The 25,748-nt window shown below is 36.1% G+C and overlaps 1 protein-coding gene across 3 annotated transcripts; it reads left to right on the forward strand.

Annotated features, from left to right (window-relative positions):
- Positions 1-512: 512 nt before the first annotated feature.
- Positions 513-25,225, forward strand: LOC120774514. Of its 3 annotated transcripts, none has more exons than XM_040104208.1 (5): positions 513-602; positions 14,211-14,351; positions 14,416-14,498; positions 24,051-24,160; positions 24,676-25,225. In XM_040104208.1, the coding sequence occupies exons 2-5, from the start codon at positions 14,308-14,310 to the stop codon at positions 24,880-24,882; spliced, it is 444 nt and encodes a 147-aa protein (XP_039960142.1). In that variant the 5' UTR covers positions 513-602; positions 14,211-14,307; the 3' UTR covers positions 24,883-25,225. The 3 variants fall into 3 exon arrangements, with proteins under 3 accessions (XP_039960142.1, XP_039960141.1, XP_039960143.1); XM_040104207.1 differs by having other exon boundaries at positions 555-700; XM_040104209.1 differs by having other exon boundaries at positions 555-683.
- Positions 25,226-25,748: the final 523 nt, after the last annotated feature.

Genomic DNA, 25,748 nt, shown 5'->3' on the forward strand with positions numbered 1-25,748 from the left:
TTCTTATGCAGCATATCAGTTTTAATATTACGTAACCCTCATTGTAATTTACGTACATCAAATTTAATACATATTCGCCCCTTCATGAGTAGTAATTTAATTGTTTTTTTTTTTAATTTTTCATTAATAATTTTCAGATACTCTTTTATCTGTTAAATTTTTACTATTCGATTGAAATTAGTGGTTCACTATTCTAAAAATTAGTTTGGTTGATGTACTGTAACTTTAATTCAGTTGAGAGAATTCGCAAACTGAATAGGTATATAAATTCATTATAGTATTATATATATTCATATAAATAAATTGAAACAATTCAGCGTATAATAATGCGTTACTAATTATGAAATACTTAAGCAATTGTAGATAATATGATTACAAACAATCAGGTTTGTTTGTACACCATATATATGTCGAGCAACGGTGTAAGAAGTTGTACCTCAGATTTGATCTCTATGGCTTGGTTTAAATAGGAGCCAATAATATAATTTCTGAAGGTGTGGCAATATTGCAACATTATCTATATCTTATTGGCGAGTTATTATTTGGGTGTAAGTGCGGTTGGTGTGTATTTAATAACAAAATTTGGCAAATTTAGTAGAAAGGTTATTATGATTATGAATAATTGACAAAAACGATCTTAAGAATTTTATGATGTGAAGATTACCGCTTTTGCTTTGAGTATTGTAATTCTCATTTTAAAGTTAAGTGTTTCTTTGTGCTTTGTAGGAAATAGTGCATGTTTTATATGGTACATACGCGTAAAATTGTCGTTTGTGCGTGTGTAAATATTTATGCATTAAATGAGACCAATTGGCTATGATGTTGTCATAGCCTAGAGCAATAATTACAAGCTTTCTGATGTTGTCATAGCTCACAATCGTATTATGTTTGTGTGTATGAATTTGTATACTTTTATCATTAGCAAAAAAAGCGGGTGGTGCCTTGTACAATCGAAAATTAAATGGGGTATTAAAGAAGTGTTTTGTTTTATATATTATACAATATACTAAACATTTAATGGCTGCGATTTAGAATAGCATTCCCGGATTTCGGGGTTAAAATGGGTATGTACGGATAGAGGAGGTCCTTCAGATCAAGAATATATATACATATAGTGTCCGCTGACTTATGGTTTTTGAGTTATTTGCATTTAAGGTTCAAAAATTCAACTATTTAAAATGCGTGTTTTTCCATTTATAATGATTTTTTTTTATCTTTTATATCCACTAACACTTCACTAAATCGTTTCTAACCATTTATTTTATATTAAATAGTGCAAAAATAACTTTAATTCTATATCAAACTTAAATTAAAATCCATTTATTCATAAAACAAGAAAGTGGTTGTAAACAAGAAGAAAATTAGTGTTACCATATTTTGTAATGGAATAAAAATAAGAAAAAAGAAAGATTATGACGTCATAACTAAATTCATTATCGTGTGATGAGTAATGTAAAATCTTTCAGAATTCTCATTATCTTGATAAATCCCGGTGTTGGATCGGGCAAAAAGGAGTTCAACGCAAAAAAACTGAGCATGCTCAGGTGTCGGTCCGACCAAGCGTTTTTTTTTTATTGAAGCCCGGCCGAAGGCCGCCAACACTAAAAGGAGTTCAAGCAAAAGAACTGAGCACACCCAAGTGTTTGTCCGACCGATAACTTTCATACGACTGAACCAAATTTGATAATTTTTTTTTTTCATTGTTCGTTGAGGTTCAAGGTAAAAACCATTTACGGAGAGAAAAATTCGAATAATTGCCGGAAAACCCCTAAAAACAGCTCTTTTCTTTTTCCCATACAACCGAATGAATGTTTGTTGTTGTTGTTGTTGTTTTAACGGAGATTCAATCCCCGTTGGGATGGTAAATATCATTTGTGTTGTCGTCGAGGTCATCTAACGGTAGGCCCAAGAAACGTGCTGTTTCGACGGGGTCGGACCAAAGGGAGGAGGGTGTTAGATGGGTAGGGTTTGTGGGGCATGCAAAGAGGTGGTCAGTGTCATGCGGAGACTCGTTGCTGGCAGGACATACATTTGGTATGTCAGGGTCTATTCTGGATAAGTAGGAGTTTAACCTGCTACAATATCCAGAACGAAGCTGCGCTAGGGTCACTCGCGTTTCTCGCGGCAGCTGGAGCTCTTCGTCTGCGATGGGTGGTGGTTTGACTCCAAGAACGCCATTCACGGGAAGGGAGTCGGTGAAGGTGTTGATGGCTCCACTGTGAATGGCGGTCAGTACCTGTCGAAAGTTAGTTGCGTCCGAAGTCCGGTCGGCGTACTGTACGACGTCGTCGACGTAATCCAGGAATGACCTCTTGATGCTCCTAGGAGGCGGTTCCGCTCCAAGCAGATGGCTGCAGGGGTGATTTCTGCGAAAGCATCCCAGCAGGAACTGCCTGGAGAGGAGTTCGTTATGCTCCTTAACCGGGAGCATGCGCGTCTCACTATGGAGGTGTTCAATCGGAGACATCAAGAGACATCCTGTAGTGGTCCGGAGTGCAGTATTTTGGCAGGTCTGAAGTTTCCTCATCTGCGTGCCACTGCATCCAGGCGACCATATATGTGCTGCGTAATTAAGGACCGGCCGGCCGATTGCCTTGTATGTTGCCAACAACGTTTCTTTGTCTTTTACCCATGTGCTGCCGGCTAGCGACTTGAGGTTTTGTTGCGGCTCTGTACCTTGGCGATAATCGCGGTCGTATGGGGAGAGAAGGAGCATAGACCGTCGAAAGTTACACCTAAAATCTTAGGATTATTGACAGTCGTTTTGACGTCATCGACTGCAATATTAAGTTCAAGTCTCCTTCGTCCAGTTAATAAAAATGGTCGCTGTGGATTTGGTGGGGGACAGAGTGAGTTTCCGTGCAGTGAAGAAACGAGAAAGGTCGGAGAGGTAGCTGTTTACCTTCGAACACATGCCATCGATTACATTGCCCGACGTCAATATTGTACAATCATCTGCGTACGAGGTTATGGAAACCCCCTCTGGTGGCTGCGGGAGTTCCGAGATGTAAAAATTAAACAGTAGCGAGGAGAGGACACCACTCTGCGGAACCCCCTGTTCAATTCTTCTCAGTTTAGATTTTTCTTCTCGAAACACTACGGATGATTGAGGACCGGCTCAGGTAATTCATGGTCCATCTCTTCAGTCCTGAGTCCAGTTGTGTGATTGACCGTGTCAAAAGCTTTTGACAGGTCCAACGCTACGAGGACCGTTCTCTCGGAGGGTGGCTTGTGGTTGAGGCCACGAACTGTCTGAGCGTTTATGACGCTAAGTGCAGTGGTGGTGCTGTGCACTTTTCGGTGGTGAGTGAAGGTCGGGAGTAGCAAGGCCTCAAGTGTCTTCACTACTGGGAGAGGAGAGTTATCGGACGATAGGACTCTTTGTTGACGGGTTTCCCAGGTTTCAGTAGTGGGACTACTCTCCCGACTTTCCACACATCGGGTATTAGAGGATTGGTCAGTGACACCAGCCAGTGTAGGAATTGTACTTAATCGATGTGACGTTCCGACGTATGACGGTCTGACACACGGAACAGACTGTGCGAAGAACCAAAAGTTGGTGATTGGTTCTCGCACGAGGATTGGAGCGGGATAAAGGTTGGAGAGGGGAGGATAAGTCAAAGTGGGAGCTATGTTGCCTGTTTGAACTCCTGGGGACCGTGGAGGTCCTCTGTTGGTCACTCGGGGTGAATGGCGGCGCGAACTATGTTCAGATTGCACAGCCATAGAGGCTAGTGTCGTAGTATTGCGTAGGCAACATGGGGCCACGTAACTCGTGGTCCACTCCCTGTGAGTCTTAAGGCTTGAGCAGGCCTTAAGATGGCTCCATCCATTGCATGTATTATACCTGACCGAGGTGGAGTTTGGTTGGAGCCTTTTTGCGCAAACGCAGCAGAAAAATTCCTCCGGGGCTGGGTTGGACTCAATGCCAGCACGACTCAGGAGGATACGGAGCAGCTGCAAGGCATTGCTCCAATGACGACAAACACAGATTAACACTTACCGATCCAAACGGGGTTAGATCACCGAATAAACAGCCATTGGTCGGATGAAATCCGAGTCAATTCCGGTGCGTAGAACCGGCTGTCGTGGGAACTTAAGTTCCAATCGTCGGGCATACGCCATCTTCAGTTGTTACACTTTCACTGCTGTTCAGGAGAAGTTTTCCTCCATAACTTCAGTATACTCTGAACATCAGCCAATATATTACTTCATAGTCACGCAGTTCGGCTGCCTTTTTTTTCTGCATATGCGTCTCTCTTCCCTCTTCAACTCTCTGTATCTATCCTACCTCACTCGTGTTGAGGTCGATCGCAACATTGCAAGGTAGGCAGATTGTTTTCTCTCCACTGTGACACGTATCGTATCAACTATTCTGTAGACCTTTCTGAAAACTAATGGTTTCGCTAGAAGCTGTACGTAAAAAGCTTTAAATGCCGTCCCTCTGTTCTCTTATACTAAGTTGCTGATGAGAGTATGAGGGCAAGACGAGTAGAAAACCGCGAAGTCGATCAGCCCCAACCCATTTGGGGAGATGTTGAAAAATGTAGCTCTGATGCGGATTGTGGATAGACGTTTATCCACCGGAGTGAATACCAGGGCTCGCCGAACCGAATCTGCGTTCCTCTATAAGGCCGCTGTAGTAAATGTTACAAAAAATTACTCGTCTCCGTCCTCGTCCCGTCAATCGCATTCTTTTAGGACGGCGGTCAGCCTTTAATTTTACGTGCATATTAATCAGCTGGACACCTTCCCAATTAGGGACCAGGCACATTTTCGATTTCGTCGAACAATGAGTGCCAAATCCCTTAGCAATAGTTTTTGATATAAAGTTTTGCCACCGTAAAGTAGTTATTTCCTCGGACTGGATCATTGGAAATTAGGAGAGTATAAAATGTTCGGTTACAAAACACAATACTGAAATATGGGAAAAAGTGAAGTGTATATACTCCCATTGTAAATATATGGGAAAAGTAAAATGATTTTTGGCAAAACCTGAAAATTGAAGGAACAAATCAACTTGGGGGGATATAATGGGCACCTTAATGCTTAATGAACTTGAAATATAAAACTCTTGACGTTTTCTAAGCGTCCAAATACGAATAGAACTACTACGCTTAGTTTTACCAAAATTAAGTCCTTTAACTATGACGTAACAAACTAAAATACGTTTAGTCCTGAAATTTTTGCTTTTACATAAAGGGCAAAAACAATAATTTTATTTGGCATAAAGGGGCATTAAATTTATTTTAAAGAATATTCAACAAAAAACATCGTTAACTTTAAACGTATTTTAAGTAAAGTAAACCATATTTCTTTTTTGGAAGCCTTCTGCCAAATTTTCATACTTCTTTTGTTAAGTATAATCTATTTTTAAGAAATATGTTTCCTTTTAAATAGCGATTATTAAAATTCTAGACTAAAGTATCAAATAATTATTATGTAAAATATTTACTTAAAACGAAATTATTCAAAGTTTGTTTTAATTACTGGAGGACCCGTCGAGATTTGCTGTGGTTGATACTAAGATGGTACTACTAATACCATCTATATGATTTTTAGTCAGCCCTTATCTTTAAAAGATAGGTATACAAATTTGGCAACTGAGGAACTATTAGTTAATGAGATACAGCATATTGGGTGAAGCAACTTGTGTTAGTTTACAAAAAATGGATCAAAAGCTTTTCGTATTTAAATAAAGCATTGCTTTTTGAATACTGGGCTCTGGACCGAGGAAATCAACCTTTGTAAAGAGATTTGCTTAATTGGAAAACGGCGAAATGCAATCAAATCAGTGAATCGCTTCCGTTTAAATATTCCGCTGCTCTGTGCAATGCTTCGAAAATATTTCTGTATATCTCAAATTATAATAGATATTTTTATCAACACTGTAGTTAATCCGCTATTTTTTATGTTGGATGTTGCGCTAGGTTTGTTATGAATGCAATTGCATTCTTCGTACATAATCAAGTAAGGAGCCGCAATGCCTTGACGATCAAAATGTCAATGGCATTTTTTGTTGTGATAAAAATATCTGACGGGCTCGTACTAAAAACAAACTGCCTTGTTCAGGAGCAACAATCAGTATAACCCATATACTAAGTATGCATGCATACGAAAATTAGTGTTCTCCCGCATTACTTCTGTATTGTTATTTTTTACTTATTTATTTCTTTTTTGAAGTAATAATTCAAATGATTTTTACAAGACTTTTGAACAAATGCTTACGATTTGAAATATTAATTTGGTATTTATCAATTGTATTGACTTTTAACATAAAGAGATAAAAAGTATCCTATGTCCGACTCCTGGTTCTAAGCTACCTCCCTACCAATTTTTTACCAAATCGGTTCAGTCGTCCTTTAGTTATAAATAGTGTAAATAAGACGACTTTCTTTTATATATGTATATAGATAAGGGTTTAAAAAAACTTAAAGAATGAGTAACTTTCGAACTTGATCGGAATCATGCCCAACAATCTCAGATCCATGATTTAAGCTCTTAACTTACCAATCTAATAAAAATCGATTACAGTATTACCATCAAGTATGCCTTATGTGATAAGAAGGAAGACCTCCACTCCGTTGAAAAGACCAGGTGGAGAAGGACCTGGCTGCACTTGGAATCTCCAATGGGCGCTAAACAGCGAATAGGAAGAACGACTGGTGCGCTGTTGTAAACTCGGTTATAACCGCGTAAGCGGTGTCTACGCCAACAAAGAAGAAATCCGCGACAGTCTTCAATATTTATGATCAGTGTTTTTGGTTCTGAAGTAACGGTAGATATTCTAAAAGCGCATGATGATGAAAATATATTTTACAAAGCGTTTAGCAATACCCATGTAGAGACTATCGTCGGGCAGCTGTCTTTAGCGGACAAATTTCTTGTTCCCAAAATTTTCGCCTTGTTTCAGGAAGGAATCATGCTCCCTTAAGCGGTCGCTCCCTTGGACGGACACTTTTTTTATTACGAAATATCTCCCATGAGCGACTCTCTCAACTTCACCATTTGTTTTGCTTTATCCAGTTTTTAAATCATTGGTCGGCAAACGCATACAACCATAATTTAGAGTTTGTGTGGGTGAGTTGCTCTCTTCCCTCTCCTAAATTGTTATACAGTTTTCTCATAACTATGTACAAATTTATAAGCAAGCAAATCAGAAATCATATTCCCATACTTCATCAAACATTTTGCTTTTCACTGTCGTGGCTAGCAACATGCGTCAGACAAGTAATGTGCGTTACACTCTGAACACATAGAGAGCGACACACTTCAAACGACATCAGTCAAATATTAAAATACACACGTTCTTATGGACACAGTTATGTAGTTGTGCAGCAGTCTCAATAACTGTGTCCATAAGAACGTGTGTATTTTAATATTTGACAGATGTCGCTTGAAGTCTGTCGTTCTTTATATTTTCAGGTTAAGCTGTGATTCCCCGTATTTTGTTCATAGACAAAAAATGCCGCAGCTACTCCGATTAACCGTTACTTTAGAAATGGGTTTTTTCATGTTGTACTATTTTGATAAACATTAGTTGAAAACGATCACTTGTGTGTAAATATTAATCAGAATGGCATCGCTAAATGTGCTCTCCTTAAAGGAAAAAAACAACAACAAAACAAATTTTAAATTTTGTATATGTACTAATATCTAATACTAATTTCATTTAAGTTTATGATTTATAAATCTGAATTTCTTATATAATACATGAATACTTTACTTTAATAATAAAAATTTATTCAAAATGTTTTGAAATGTATTAACATATTTATTTCCTTAGTGGAGGGAACATTCTACATATTTGTTTTTTTTTTTTTAATTTTCCTCAAAGCGCTCTATTAGGCGGACATCTCCCTTAGGCGGACAAAATCGCTGCGACGGTCAGTGTCCGCTTGAGAGAGCTTTGACTGTAAATCAATATTTCTCTGTGTGATCAAAATTAGCAGTCTCTTAAAAATTGTCCACCTTAGGGTGGCTACAGCCCACTTAGCCTGCTGATAAATCCGCCACTGTGAAACGTATATTATTTTTATTAATGAAATGTTTCATGTTGATTTAATACCCATTGATTACTGCAACCTAGAACTAATCAGAGCGTTAAAACCAAAAGTATATATTGAATTCGATATTAATGTGGGTTCTGTATACATTTCGCCGCTTACATCATACGAGACATTAGCACAACGGTCACATACGTTAATGATAATTTAATAACGCCAAGATACACTTTTAACTTACCAAGGAGCATCTTCCGAGCCGATTGAGATAAAACTCTTCGCGATGATCTCGCTCTACTGGAATGAACAATCCAATCCCTTTCTTTAGTATGCTCGAAGTCAATGTAGATAATGTGTTACCATTTGTCCAATTAATGACGTACAAAAAGAATTACATGTTGAACGGACCATATAACAGGATTGCTAACATTGTCAATTCTTTTAACTTCTATGCTGGTACTACTATATTCCTATCATTACACAGTACAACAGCTAATCTGGGGGGTGAGAAATTCCAAGTCAGGGTGATGGTACTAGAACAAACGCCAAACCCTTTGGGGGTTTTACTATACTGACCTAGTACCATCACCCTGACTTGGGATTTCTCACCCCCCGGACAATAATCCCAAAAATGTTCCACAGTGTTATCTAAAGCTTACTTATTTTTATTTATTATTCGTTTTCGTTTCTTACTTCCAAAATAAAATGTACGTCATAGCCGATTTCTTCTAATAAATAAAAGCTGTAAAATTATACATGCACTCAGCGAAAATAAGCCGCACTCAAAATATTTTGTAATTTTGATGTCGAAAATGAAAAATGTCCGCGGAAACTTTAATAACCCTTTCAATGTAATTTTAAAGTTTTTTACAGTTTATTTTAATAATACAGTAGAATCATGAAAAAGTTAACCAAAATGTCCCAAGAGTGTTTTATTGTTCCGAAATATTAACTTATCCAAAGGGTTTTTGAATTTGAAAAAAAAACTCTGAAATAAACATAATTTTGGTTATATAATACTACGTTCAATTTATTTGCAGGACTCACTTTTACTTGTAACAAAACTGAAACTTATATTTAGGTTGTACTTTTTCACATTATACATACATACATACGTTAACTTCGGTTGCACCGAAGCTAAATGCCCTTCACAGGTGCATTTCTGTTAATAACTATGTGTTCAGTTTGTATGGAAGCTATATGCTATAGTTAACCGATCTGAACAATTTCTTCGGAGATTACATTGTTGCCTTAGAAAATAACATATACCAAATTTCGTGAATATATCTTGTCAAATGTGAAAGTTGTCCATACAAAACTTGATTCCGATCATTCAGTTTGTATGACAGCTATATGCTATAGTTAACCGATCTGAACAATTTCTTCGGAGATTACATTGTTGCCTTAGAAAATAACATATACCAAATTTCGTGAATATATGTTGTCAAATGTGAAAGTTGTCCATACAAGAACTTGATTCCGATCGTTCAGTTTGTATGGCAGCTATATGCTTTAGTTAACCGATCTGAACAATTTTTTCGGAGATTACATTGTTGCCTTAGAAAATAACATATACCAAATTTCGTGAATATATGTATGTTGTCAAATGTGAAAGTTGTCCATACAAGAACTTGATTCCGATCGTTCAGTTTGTATGGCAGCTATATGCTATAGTTAACCGATCTGAACAATTTCTTCGGAGATTACATTGTTGCCTTAAAAACTAACATATACCAAATTTCGTGAATATATCTTGTCAAATGTAAAAGTTGTCCATACAAAACTTGATTCCGATCGTTCAGTTTGCATGGCAGCTATATGCTATAGTTAACCGATCTGAAAAATTTCTTCGGAGATTATATTGCTGCCTTATATTGTTATTTTATACCAAATTTCGTGAATATATCTTGTCAAATGTGAAAGTTTTCCATACAAGCATTTGATTCCGATCGTTCAGTTTGTATGGCAGCTATATGTTATAGTGACTCGATATCGGCCGTTCCGACAAATGAGCAGCTTCTTGAAGAGAAAATAACGTTTGCAAAATTTCAAAAAGATATCTTAAAAACTGAGAGACTAGTTCGTATATATACAGACAGACGGACAGACAGACAGACGGGCAGGGCTAAATAGACTCAGCTCGACATACTGATCATTTATATATATACTTTATTGGGTCTCCGACGATTCCTTCTGGGTGTTACAAATTTCGTGACAAACTTAATATACCCTGTTCAGGGTATAAAAAGCGGTCGATACTTGTTTGCTTCTTTTCTTTTGTATAATAGCACATGATAATTCTCGTGAGCATATTAATAGGATGTGATATCTGATTTGCAACATTATCTTTTTCAATCAACTTTATCAAGGTACCAATTCAATATTCCAAGCGAAGCCAGGTCCTTCTCCACCTGGTCCTTCCAGCGGAGTGGAGGTCTTCCTCTTACTCTCCTTCCCCCGGTGGATACTGCGTCGAATACTTTCAGAGCTAGAGTGTTTTCGTCCATTCGGACAACATGATTTAATTCGCTGAACTATGAACAGTGACGTGAGAGCCGAGTCGCGAGTGTTCGACTGTTTATTTGATGAGAGGAGATATTTCGTCTTGCCCTCGTTCACTGCCAGACTCATTTGCTTTGCTTCCTTGTCCAGTCTGGAGAACGCAGAACTAACGGCGCGGGTGTTGAGGCCCATGATATCAATATCAGCAGCATACGCCAGCAGCTGTACACTTTTATAAAAGATTGTACCTGCTCGATTAAGTGCTGCAACTCGAATTATTTTCTCCAGCAGCAGGTTGAAGAAGTCGCACGATAGGGAGTCACCTTGTCTGAAACCTCGTTTGTTATCGAACGGCTCGGAGAGGTCCTTCCCGATCCTGACGGAGCTTTTCGTATTGCTCAACGTCAGTTTACACAGCCGTATTAGTTTTGCGGGGATACCAAATTCAGACATCGCGGCATAAAGGCAGCTCCTTTTCGTGCTATCGAAAGCAGCTTTGAAATCGACGAAGAGGTGGTGTGTGTCGATTCTCCTTTCACGGGTCTTTTCCAAAACTTGGCGCATGGTGAATATTTGGTCGGCTGTTGATTTGCCAGGTGTAAAACCACATTGATAAGGTCCAATCGTTGGGCATGCTTTCGTCCGACCATATTTTACAAAGAAGCTGATGCATGCTCCTTATCAGTTCTTCGCCGCCGTGTTTGTATAGCTCGGCCGGCAATCCATCGGCCCCCGCTGCTTTGTTATTCTTTAAACGGGTAATTGCTAACTTCTTCATGGTCGGGCAACGGAACGTCTGCTCCATCGTCATCGATTGGGGAATCGAGTTCGCCTTCTCCTGGCGTCATACGTTCACTGCCATTCAGCAGGCTGGAGAAGTGTTCCCTCCAAAATTTAAGTATGCTCTGGGCATAGGTGACTAGATCACCTTTGAGGGTTCTACAAGAGTATGCTCCGTTCTTGAAACCGCATTTTTTCGTAGAATTTTCGAGCATTACCTCTGTCGGCCAGCTTATCAAGCTCTTCATACCCACGCTTTTCGGCCTCTTCCTTTTTCTGTCTGCAAATGCGTCTCGCTTCCCTCTTCAACTGTCGGTATCTATCCCATCCCGCACGTGTTGTGGTCGATCGTAACGTTACGAGGTAGGCTGTCTGTTTTCTCTCAGCTGTTCTTTTGCATTTTCCGAAAACCAATGGTTTCGCTTGCACCTGTACGTAAGGAGCTTGAAATGTCGTCCCACAGTTCCCTTATACCGAGTTGTTGACGAGTGCTCTCAGCGAGCAGGAGTACAACTCGAATAGAAAATCGTTCGGCTATCTGTTGTGTTTACAGTTTTTTACTGCACAGAGGCCGGTGCGAATCTTAGCTGCAACAAGATAGTGGTCCGGGTCGATGTTAGGACCTCGGAGCGCACGCACATTTTCAACACTGGAGACGTGTTTTCCGTCTATCACAACATGATCGATCTGGTTGGTGGTTTTTCGATCCGGAGACAGCCAGGTGGCTTGATGAATTTTCTTATGCTGGAATCTAGTACTACAGATAACCATATTTCGGGCTCCGGCGAAGTCGATCAGCTTCAACCCATTTGGGGATGTTTCATCGTGGAGGCTGAATTTACTGACCGTAGTGCCAAAGATACCTTCTTTACCCACCCTGGCGTTAAAGTCGCCAAGCAAGATTTTTATATCGTGGCGGGGGCAGCTCTAGTAGGTGCGCTCATAGAAGGCATCTTTGGTCACATCGTCCTTCTCTTCCGTCGGGGCGTGGCGCATCCGTGGCTTGTTGTTTTTTTTTCATTGGGTGCGTTTTTTATGTCCCAAATCCAGCGCACAACCCTGCGGAGGGGATCTTTCGCCTTCTAACTTTAGCTCGCCTTCAAACGGATGTTCTTAGCTACCCAGAGGATATTTGCTCAAAGACCGGAAGTCGTGAGCTGCTTGAGCCATATGTAAAAGAATCGTTTTTGGCCACTCCCAAGTGAATGGCAATCAGAGAACTTTCCTCACTTGCGTGAACTTCTACACATGACTCCATCCTCCAAAAAACATTAAGAACTACATTTCACGAATATATATGCAAAATTATCAAAACATACAGTGTTTAATTCAGTTCCTTCGTAAATAATGGACATTAATATTTTACTAAAAATACATATATATATATGTATATATTAATTTTTTGGAGTAATACATTACTTTAAATTAATAAATGCACATATTAATAAAATTTTGTAACAGAAATTTACTTTTACACCTCTTTATTAATTTTGGGAGCCACCTTTAACGTTTACGACACTTTTAACTCTTTTTGGGATGGATTCATATAAGTGCTGAATTATTCGGCGATTACTGCTTTGAATCACTATCTGTTGTTTGCCTCAATCCAACCATTGTTTTGGGTTTATTTTTCCGCAATTTAACCGTAAGGGCCCTAACGAGGGTCCATTTTAACGTTTATCCGCACGTGTTCCCTTTGGCTATACTGTATTCTCTGGGTTGAAATACATTATTTTGCCCTTTTTCAAATGAACTGCGAGATGCACAACAGTCGCAAAACGTTCATGAATTGCAAAAGTAAATATCCTACAAAATGCTTCCTTGCAGTTCACGCATCGACCCATTTGATACTTGCTGATCTCATCTCGTTCAAGGCCAATAATCGCCATGTTGCTTTCTTTGTTGACGTGCTTGCAAAAGTATTTCATCGATTTCACCAAACTGCAATACTCAACATTGATATGAGTTTTGAATGTGAATTAGATAATAATGGCGAATATGGTACGACCCATGTGTTGTCAACTTCGTAATTCACTTCTCTAAATTGAATGCAGAACATTCTGCCATTGTCGTTTGGTGAGCGACGCCGATACAGTGGATATTCATCATTCCCAGTTTGCGTTTCCGAAAGAAAAACACGTTGATAGTGTTTCGTGTATTTATTGTCAGCCATACACAGCCATTTGATGGCAAAAAGAATGCGGACTTCTTCAAACTAATTTCAATCTGTAATTGATCACTTTATGAAACACACATAAAGTTTTCACTGAACAATTTTCAATAATTTACCTTTTGAATATCCCGAATAAAGAAAGCAAACGACCGAAATTGAACGATTCAAATAATTTACAAATAAATCAATTGGAAAACAAAAAAAAATTTATGGAAAAGTCACTTTTTGGAAATTAACGCTCGTAAGTCGATTAAATGAACATTTGCTGATTTTTTTAATTATCCCCATTGGATTCCCTTCAAAGTGGTTCACGTCATTTTTCATTTCATGCAACGGTTTAGTCAGCTATAGCGAAGAAACAAAAAACCCAACTTATTTTTATATATAAGAATATTTTTTTTGATCAGCTAACGAAATAATTTTTTGTGACAAAGAAAGCTGGGTTTGCTTAGGCATAATTTTTTTCGTTTAAAAGAAAACATGAATTACATACAAGAGCTATTCACACAAACGAATGTTTTGAAATTGACGAAATGTAAAGCAAAATGTCTAAAAAGTTTCCCTGCAAGGCCGAATGCTCGTTATGTGGAAATTTGGGCAATACCAAATACCGTTTAGATTGAATTTTCCAATAAAAACTGTAGCTGTTGCTTTTTTTGTTTCGCTGGGTGTATGTATGCTGTTGTACTTTCTTTAAATTTTGTAACATGTCAATTATGCTGATTTTTAAATGTTATTTTTTATGTTCACAGTTCGGAAATACCATTGCAAGTGACTCAACTGGTATCATTGGAACCAAAAAAAAATTTTAAATAATACACTAAATCAGTTTTTGATTTTATCGATAAAATGGCAACTGTAACTACAATACCAAATTATAATCGACAGCAAAGGTGATTTAAAAATTACAAAATAAAAATGATAAAACTTACTTAATGTTTTAAATTCTAATTTTAGTGCCGACTCTGGTTGGGATAATCCTTTTAGACCTGGTGGGGATTTATCTAGAGAAGCTGATGAAATAGTCAACATGATAAGAGGTATTTTGTAATTTTGATATAATAAATACTAGTCTACAGATGGTTGTTTGAGAGGGTATTCTGGTCTAGAAGCATGAATTTCAGGTAATTTTTAAAGTGTCGTAAAAAAAGGCAATTAATATTTTTACTATCCATTTTTTTTTATTAGTTATTTGTTAATTTTAGAAGAGTACAGAAAAAAATTAACTAAAAAAAGTAAACAATTTCAAAAATTATGAGCTGACGAAGTGGGGGTCTCTAAAAATTTCCACGTGACCATACCCATGATTTAAACCTTCCTAGTTATTTGAAACCAAAATAATAAAAATAAAAATTTGGGGATGGGGCTAGTTCAAGTAAATCGGTCCAGTAGAACATGAGAAATCGTGGGTATCGTTCCGAAAAAGTCAGGTTTGAGAAAAATGCGTTTAAAGTTTCCCGTAATGTCTTTTGTTCGATTAGTTCCGGCCGAACCAGTTTGGATGCCGGGTCAGAAAAATGCATATATCTCCGAAAATAACTGGAATTTTGAAAAATCCTCTTGTACACATATTCTTGAATAGTTAAACTTTGAAAATATAAAAAAAAATCGATTTTTTTTAAATTTCTAGACCAGAATACACCCTTAAAACCTCTAATTAATTATGAATTTAGGACGTTATATTAGTGGTGTTGCGAAAGAAAAGGTATTGATACCACCAACATGGATAGAGCTTATATGATTCATTAGCGAGGTCACTAATGTTAACTCTTTAAAAATTTTAATAGAGTTCTGTTACAGATATTTCACTCTCATTTGGTCTTCTTTTAAATCTTCTTATACTTCATAATACAATATACATCAGGAAACAAATGTGTTCTTCAGTTTAGGACGACATTTTTTGTTACCTTCGTTGTTTAAGTAAATAAATATTCCAGAAAAATATTAACCAAGTCGATCAATATTCGGCTGTAGCTAAAAACTATATGTATATTCTCGCAAATCGATAGAATTTATACGCCTATTACGAATTTCATCTCTACTCAAGTGAATTTAAGCTTAGGCAATCTAACTCCTATTTTGTATTATGGACTTCAACTACTTTCGTCTGAGAAGAATTACGTTTGCAATTTAATCCAAGGTTAATATGAATTCAATATCGCTACCGTTATCGTTTAAGTGAATTTCTTTTCATCACCAGTAACCATATAGCATCGATTCGCAGATGAAAACTAGCTCCATGAGGTTGTTTACGTTAATTCATATGGCATTCATCCGTCGAGCTTCTTTTGGTATCAATCCTTATACTTCCAATAGGTTTTTTTGGGCAATATTGTGAGCTTTTGTAATCTAAATCGCAATCTGCAGATTGAAATTTTTGGAAAGTATTCAAAGAATACGTAGGCGCGTTAATGAAAACTAAAGACAATATGGAATATAGGAAAAAGTAAAAGGTAAAAGGTGTATAGTATAGGAGCTGAAAAAGAGATGCAAATTTTAGTAGAGTCTTTGCCCAAACGCTGCATGGACATAATTGGTTGTTTTACATACTATTAGTTTTAAATTTTGTTTTAAATATAATTTATTATATTAAAAATCTGTTTTCATTTTGACCCTTGTGAAATTTTTTTTATACTATTGCAACATGATGCTACAGAATATATGTAATAGTTTTGTTCACCCAAGGCTTGAGAGATTTCAGATTCATCTTATTTTCAACAAAGTTTATAAAATTTATTGCTTGCCTACAGACCGACATGCAAAATAAACCAATGCTTACACAGGACAAACATACATATGTATGTACCTTTATTCTTTCTTTGGCACATTTGTCTGTATGTTTATGAAAACAAACCATGATACCATGTTTTTCCCAGGAAACAGGAAATGAACAGGAGGATTTCGAAATCCGTTCAAATTGTTTAATTGGAAAGATATCTGAAATATTCAGAGAAGTTACAAAATATTTTTCCAAGTTTCATGGCCGAAAAGTAACACTGTTTTAGCTCAATTCTTGGGCCAAAAAAGTTTTGCAACTTTGTGAGACAAAGACATGATGCCGTTCTTCAATTCACAATCAACCTTCAAGAAATCGTTCAAGTACTGCCAAAAATAACAGAATGGAAGAATAGTACGCGGCAGTAAAAGCGTTGAATCTAGTCACAGTACTGTGCAACTTCGAATTTATTATTTGAATTATCTGTCTCAGTGATGTTTTGTCACTGACGCAGCCACATAGTGTGATTCTGCAGAACGAATCAATCGACCTTGCGAAAGCATCAAACGTCATAACAACATTGGTTGCAACACTGAACCCACGAAGAAATGTCAAATGCTACACTGATGGCTGAAAATTAGATGTTGAAGTGAAATAAACCAGAAAATGTGGTCGTCAGAGTCATCGAAACAATCACGCATCTCAAAGCTGTGAAGACTTTTACAGGGTTTCTGCATACATTCCACTCATTGACACGGTCATGCAAGATTAAAAAAGGCGGTGTAACCAAAATTTAACCTAAATTTGGAAGAAAAGGATTTAACTGTAATCATTGAATGCGTAGTTAGACGTTTTGGGAAAATCTTGCCCGAAAACAAAGAACTGAAAAAAAACGAAGCTCAAAGCAGAAGTAGCGCTTTTTCAACAACAATGGACGAAAATGACTACGAGAACACAAACGCTTTTTGCCTTAGAAACCCTCAGCACTTACGATAAGGATATACATACATATATCCGTCGATTCATATTCTCCTTCACGTACTCTGCACTTTGCCAGCCACAAACGCTAGCGCTGAACGATTCTTTTCTTCTTTGCGCCGAATTAAGACTTGGCTCAGAACAACGAGGCTACCAAAAAAATTGAACGGCTTAGCACTCCTTAACATAAACTAGGACATTACTGTGGAACCAGAAGAAATAATAGAAAGATTTAGTAAAATGAGCAAACACCGTATTTATTTTATGCTATAAATTAAATGTTCAAATGTGTATAAAAAATAAAATTATTGTTTATAGTTTAAAGTTAAATATATATCTTCCAAATCCAATCAAATCATTAAAGTTAGATCACCATAATTTGCACAGTACTAATTATGATGATGAATGCAAAACCCGCCCACTCCCTATATAACGATACGGATTACAACCACGCCTACTTCCCATATAACACAACTTAGATTCCATCATATAATTTCACTTTCCGGTATACAAACCACCAATGAGTATATTGGGAGACAACTTTGCACAAATAGTGTCTTTAAGGTATTCCCCCTCTCTGTTCTAACAGTTGCCAAAATCGAACCATAACCATTCAAGCCCCCAGATAGCGAATATGGGAACCCAGTTCTCATTGCGAACTCTTTATTTAAAATAAAGGTCAATTTGTTAGAAATGTTATTGCAGTTCGAAAATTTATTTTCTAATAATATTGTCGCCGTATGTCATAAATGGCTTGAGTCGGGTCAATACTTCTCTTAGTCCCTATGTATTTAATTAAGGGTGTCCCAAAGTTAACGCAAGGTTTGAATTGCCGTCATTTATGTTGTAAAGTGATGACAACCCTAAAAGTAAAAATGGAGCGTTGCACGATTACACGTGTCTTCATTATTAACCAATTTTTTAAAAATAACGAAAGCTTGGCTGCCACAATTCGAAAGTTTCATACAAAATATGGTCTGAAAATGTTAGTCAACTATCAAGAGATTAATTGAAATGGCGGCAAACCTTAATATTGCGTTAATAAAGATTTTCGGAATTCCTGTTGCTTTACTGGAGGACCCGTCCACGCTTCACTGTGGCTGATACTTGATAATAATACTACTACTACCATCTATATATGATTTCTATTAGTTGGATTATAACTAATAGTTAATGAGATATAGCATTTTTGTGAAGCAATGTGTATTAGTTTACAAAAAAATGGATCATAAAGCATTCCGTGTGTTAATAAAGAATTGCCTTTTTTGGAGTAAAATACTGTTGAATTTGAGCTCAGGGAAATCCACCGTTGAAAAGATATTTGCTAAGCTGGAAACAGGCGAAATAAGCACCGAGGACAATGACGCCCTAAAGAGGCGAAAGCTCTGTGCAAATAGGTGCCTCGCAAGTTCATAATCCAACAAAACCATCACTTCCCACTGGAGTCCAATAGACAGTCATTCTGCAGACTGCACATGATGAACCGGTTCTCAGGCGTGGAAAGACGAAAAAGTCGGCTGGAAAGGTTATGACATCAGTATTTTGGGATGCACGTTGTATAATACATACTCAACGACTGATTACTGACCCAGTTATAATCTATTTCACTGCGTATTTGGTTGCAGTTCTTTTCTAGTATTCCAAATACTTAGCAATTGTAATATTTTTGAGGAAAAATCTGATTTTTGTATTTATGAAATGTATTGGTTTCTAATATATAGAAATGAACAGTATCCTGTGTTCTTACCCTGGTTCTAAACTACCTCTCCACCAATTTTCAGCCAAATCGGTTCAGCCGTTCTTGAGTTATAAATGGTGTAACTAACACGACTTTCTTTTATATACATACATACTAGCTGACCCCGCAGCCGTTGTCCTGTGTGAAATTATGTGTTTTGACAATTTTTTTTTTCCAATGTAATGCAGCTTGATAAACAACATTTTTTGTTTTCTGTTCCGGTGTACACAAAAGATGGTTTTCCAACTCGTGAGCACGCCACGACCGTGTGAAAAACATAGCATTCCTATGCCTCACGCTGTGCGACTATCCTTGTGTCCTCTCAACTGCAAATTTCACTGGAAACGGAATACGTTTGAACTAAAATGGGAAATCGTTAGAACTCAAAGGAATTCGTGGAATCAAGCATTCTGCCCCGTTGTATTCCATAGGTGCGTCACAATCGGGTTCCGTTACACAGTTTCCTCTGCAAAGAATTTAGAAATTCCACTGGATAATGACGGCATCATCTTCATTGTCAAGACGATCGATCGATTTGTATGAGCGCAAGTCTCCCGGAATTTGACTTTGAATTTTCCGGTTTAAGTCAACAACATCGGTATTTCTGGCAGCTAACATTGCGCGTGCACTTAAGGAATCTTTGTTACGATAATTTTGCCAATGCCCTATCATTCGTGATGAGTACATCTTTCGCGAATTGATAAACGGCGGATGGCATTGATATCAAACCACCGGAAGTATCAACCGGAATCGACCCATTTCCAATTTTTAGCGAAGACGATGTAAAATGTCTTCGGCAATGTCATTTTTGTTCGTATCCCATAATTGATTTGAAGACTGATATATCGAAAGGATTATCGCGAAAAATGTGCGAACTTCATTTGTATTCCAGTGATAAACATGTTCCAGCAATTGTAATTTCTGCCTTACTTCTCCAAAACTTAATCAATAGCAACCGAAGGTAGAAACAATCGTCGTTTTTCGGGTGGATTGTGTAAATTCATCCTAATGCATTAGTTGATAACACACCTGGATGTCCATCTACTGGTTGGCCTAGCTTTTTGCGCAACTATTTCTTCGACGATGCATTCCATGTATAATATCAGGGTATTTCCGAATAGAGCAATGTTCTCGCAAACGGATCACTGACGAAAGTTGAGAAAAAACTCGTCAATGTTAATTTTGTTTCTGGCGATGTTTCCACTGGCTGTACTGTATTATAAACGTTCGTGAATTGCAAAAGTAAATGTCCTACAAAGAGCTTTATTGCAGTTCACGTATCGACCGTATCGTTCAATACCAATAACCGCCATGTTGCTTCCTTTGGTGACGTACTTACAAACGTATTTTATCGATTACATTAGAGCGAATGTGAATTAGACAGTAATGGTGAATATAGTACGATCCATGAGTTGTCAACTTCGATATTCACTCTTCTAAATTGAGTGCTGAATGTTCTGCCATTGTCGTCTGGTGGGCGACGCCGATAGAGTGAATATCCATGATTTCTAGTTTGTGTTTCCAAGAGAAAAGCACGTGGATAGTGTTTCGTGCATTTAGTGTTAGACGTACAACCGAAGTGGGATTGTGGTGTCCGCAAGGTCCATGAACCATATTGGTTTTCATCACTTCGTATAACACTGGATTTTTCTCTGCATCAGGAATTTCCGCAGAAATGATTTCATCAATTTGATCTGGTGTAACCACCATCCAAAGAAGAATGTGTGCGCGCAGCAAACCTCTATTTGGCCACTCAATAGAGTACATCTAGCATCTAACAGCACCACACATACGTTGCTTCAAGATAAAGTCCATCAAACATCGTAACTGTTGTTTGAAAAGTCGTGCTCTGACATCGTGTCGATCGCTGGCTGATTGACCGCGGTCCATAATTACGCATGTATGTCATCGCATCCTGGGAGTACTCGGCCATGTACCTTGGGTTCCCAATGTATATTGACGCCAAAAATAACGCCGAGCGATATTAGCGCACATACACATAACGTTTTCACTGAATAACTATCAATAATTTTTTTTGAATAGCCGGAATAAAGAAAGCAAACGACAAATTTGAACGATTCAAATAATTGAAAAACAAAGCAAAAAAAGTTACTTTTTGGAACTATCCAATTTTCCGACTTTTCCTCACGAAAAGCATAATTTTTTTTTATTTCTAAACCTTCCCCGATCCACAGCGAACAACCTCTGAAATTTTCATCAAGATTGGTTCAGTCGTTCTCGAGCATTAGCTAACAACTAAACATTTATTTGATTGTATGAGAAAAAGAAAAGGGCTGTTTTTAGGGGGTTTCCGGCATTTATTCGAATTTTTCTTGCCGTAAAAACTATCTTTGAACCTCAACGAACATTTAGAAAAAAGAATTGGCCAAATTGGTCCAGGCGTTGTTGAGTTATGCGCTTAGCAACACATTTTGCGATTCATTTTTATATGTATATAAGAATATAAGATGTGAAAATTTTTTATTGTTTTTGTAATTTGTTTTTTTTTTAAGATATTAAATATTCAAATGATTCCTACAAACATGAATTTGGAACAAATGCTTATAATTTGAAATATAATTTTTGTACATATTTATGAATTGTATTGGATTCTAATATAAAGAAATGAAAAATATTCTATGTCCTTACCCTGGTGCTAAACTACCTCTCCACAAATTTTTAACCCAATCGGTTCAGCCGTTCTTGAGTTATAAATGGTGTAACTAAGACGACTTTCTTTTATATATACATATATATATGCCTCAAATGAAAAAAGTCGTGTGAAAACTTACCCTGAAACTCTGAGAGCATGTTTTTTCTATTAATAATATATAGCAATACCATAAATAGATAAAATCGGTTCAATCAACCCCTATCTCCAATATACCTAATATAAATTTCCGGCTGGCTTTGTACCGTATATATTGGCCAATATTTAAAATAACCAAATAATATATTTGTATATACATATATTTCCAAATACTAAAGTTTAATGCCGAAAGTCATCAGCGAAGTCGTTATTCTATACAAAGCATATGCCGAAAATGTCGGCCAATGTGTGAGTTATATATTTATTGAATTACTTGAACCATATTATCGAGTATATCTGAATAATTTCAAAAGTTTATGCAATCAGCACAGACCTTTCTCTGACGTTTTCCATATAACTCACCACATATTTAATTTAGCCTCATTGAAACTGATTTTAAAATAATTTGTGTTGACGCGAAGTAAAATGTAGTACTTAAACTAAGTGAGTTTACTATTATAAGGCGTAAACTTAATAAGATATCAAATTTGATTTCAATTCATTCACCAATTCGTTGAACAATCAATTTGTTCGCAACATTATGTATACAGAGTTTGACCAACACCTGAAGATATTTCTCCGGATTTGATTCTTGCAAACTGTGATAGTATAAAATGATTGGTTGCACCCGAACTTAGCCCTTTCTAACCTATATGATAAATGAATTTTCTTTTTAATTTCAATTTAAAATATCTTTCATACTTGTAATGAAGACTAAGATGAAATATAGTATTTTCATTTTTTTCGGCCTTTGCAAAATTGAAATTTGGTGATCCTATTGCGTAGTCTATAACAAAAATTTATAGAATCCACGACGTTTTAACAAGCAGAACTTATTGCAAACTTCGCGGGTCACTTAATATACCCTGTTCAGAGTATACACATTTTTTCGTCAGTTTTTGAGAACTCTGAATAAATCTTAACACAAACATATGTGTATTTTTATATTGTATTGAATTGATTATTTGTCGAAATCTGAAAGATAGCATAATCATTAACATACATACATTTGCCAAATATTTAATAATTCATCAATATTTATTTTGTCGCCTTCAAAGAAGTCCCCACCAGATTTAATACACTTACATATGTCAACGATATTTCCAATCCTCGAAACACTTTTTTGGAATGGCCTTCGACGGATGCCGCAAACAAATAGAACTCCTTATTGACCGTCTGTCTCTCCGGAACAAATTCATGATGCGCCAAACCACGAGTATCCAAAAAAACAATGAGCACCACCTTGATTTTTGAGCGGCTTTGTCGTGTTTTTTTTTTTTTTTTGGTTTCGGCTCGTTTTTTGCCTTTTGTGCCTTTTTGTTTGTGTTTTTGATAAAACTGAATCGCCGTAAGCAATTTCCAACATTCGCAATGATTCCGTTCACGAAATTTGGTTAGAAATACAAAACTTGGAACAATTGCACTACTGAAGTGTACCGACTTAAGCAGCTGACGTAAACAAACTGATCGAAAGATCGGGCTTATATTTGGCATAGTAATTAAGTACAGTCCTAGCAAAATACATTTTTTTGAAATATCATTTACCTGCAAATTTATTTACAATTTTCGGGTGCTTTTTTGTCCCAATGCATATATATCTCCCATACAACCGTTTGCTCAGAAATTTTATTTAAATAGAGTGAAATTAAAAGAGAGCTCTTTTTGAATCTAATTTAAAGTGAACTTTTGAAAAAATTGATCTTAATCCTGCCGAAACCAGTAGCCATTACAAATTTTAAAGGTTTTGGCTTAAATTTTGGACGAATACATTTGTAACCAATAGTAATTCATAAGGGTTCTTTTACTTTTTCATAGTTCATCCTTTGGCAAATTTAAAATGATAAAAGCAAACGATTTGACTAAAGAAACTAATATTAATTAAAAATCTAAAAAAAAGTAAGGAAGTACTAAGTTTGGGCGCAACAGAACATTTTATACTCTTGCAACTTGGAAGAATCAAAAACAGGGAAATACGTTAAGGTGTGTAAAAGAAATTTGCCACAAAATAACTATAAACACCCCGGTGTTGGAACGACCAAGGTTATTTTTTTGAAGCGCGGCCGAAGTCCGCCAATGCAGAAAAATATTATACGCGAAATAATACATAACTTATCTCTTTTTATTAAACAATATATGATATATATTCTATACGAATGAAACAAAATTCCATTTGATCCATTGTCCCTTTATATTTTAAACAGAAAAATTTTGATTAGTTTTAATATTTAAATTCAAATATCTCAAAAATCATAAGTCTGAGACGGGTATTTGTGTATACATCTTAATCGTGTTAAATTCAATATGAAGTACATAATTTTATTTTATTGATATCACTTTTTTTTATTTTGTAGGCGGAAAACCCATAACACCAACAGAAGAGGACATTGTTAGAAATGGCGATTCAAAACATGAAGACGAAAGCAGCAATACTATAATAGAAGACGTTTCTGATCAAATAAAAGTAAGTTTTATATATTGTATATTCAAATTCGATGTTTTTTCCTAATGCATTGAACTTTGTTCTAAAATATTCGTAGTCTTGCTTGATGGATGTTCCATTTTCATTTCAAAACGTACAATTACCCAAATATAGTTAATGACATTTTCATAAACTTTTTCTTACTCAGTTAAAAACGTTTTCTTTTTTTTAATTATAATAAAAAAGATATCGAAAATTAATTTATAACTAATATCTAGTAACTATTTTTCAAATATTTACAAAATCGATTTTCATCTTCCTCTAGTCCTATAAATAGTGTTGCTTATAGCGTTGTCTTCATATTACTTTCAAACGCCACATTTTTTGTAATCAAATAATTTTAAAATATCTAAATATTTCGGGTGCGAGATTTTATCATCTAGAGTCTGCACTTCTTTAACAAAAAGGATTCCAGCAATTAGATAATATGTTCAATTCACCTCATATAATATATATACGATAAATTAATAAAAATATTAATTTCCTTTATCTCTTAGATTACTCAAAGTCAAGCGGCACAAAATGGAACGAAATCAAGTAGTGTACAAGCTTCTGGGGCTGCAAAGCATCCAATAACTACAGATAGTAATGGAACATCTTCGGCTCAAGTCTCAAAAAAAGTAGTACCTGGTCCATCTTCGGCTAGTCATATCATAATTGACGAAAAGAAAAATGCAAAGAAGGGATGCTGCTCAATACAATAAATACATGCTTTCGGTCTATACCAGTCATTCTTAATGACATCTTTAAAATACTGCACTTGTTGATTAGATATTTAATGTATTTCAGGAAAGCTTAAATTCACTCCGTGAGAGCTATAACGCATTCGAGTATATTTATTTATTTTTTGTTTTTGGTAATTGCACATCACAAGTTATACCAGTCTATCATTATAAAAGTATTTATGTACACAATTTTATAAAAATGAACATTTAGCATAAACGAATCGTGTGTATTCGATTGTAGTAATATGATTGTCCGATATTATGTTAAGGTATTTATTTAACACAAATAAATAATAAACGCCTAATCAATACTTATATTTGATCAAATGCTTTTACAACAAGTTAATTTATTCTAATTGCTAACAATGAGTGCCTTTAGCATCAATGGAAAAACGATTTTAAAATATATAAAATTTAATCTGTAACATATTTTATAGTATTTTCCAAAGTTCGCATCCTGTTTTTTACTTTTTAGTGAAAATCCGAATATTAAAATTCCGTATTTACTTTATTTTACTCTATTCTAACTATTTATATAAATTCTGGTGCGGATCTGATATATGTATATATTTTTGTCAATTCGTCAAATTTTGTTGTTTACATTACGTAAATGAGTAGAATATTTTTTCTGAAATAAAAGTTAAATCTTAGCAAATTTTAAACCTTTCAAAAAAAAATCGTTAGCTTCTAAAAATGTAAATTTATCTGCCGCATGTCCCACTCATTAGATCAAAATTATATTGAGGAAGTACACAAAAAAGCAGGAAAAGAAGACCGATTTGTTAAATGAAACTTAGTGCAATTTTTTTACGAAGTATAAATTAAAGAGTATACTAAAAGGTAAT

Source organism: Bactrocera tryoni, chromosome 4 (assembly GCF_016617805.1).
Source record: "Bactrocera tryoni isolate S06 chromosome 4, CSIRO_BtryS06_freeze2, whole genome shotgun sequence".
NCBI classification, from domain to species: domain Eukaryota; kingdom Metazoa; phylum Arthropoda; class Insecta; order Diptera; family Tephritidae; genus Bactrocera; species Bactrocera tryoni.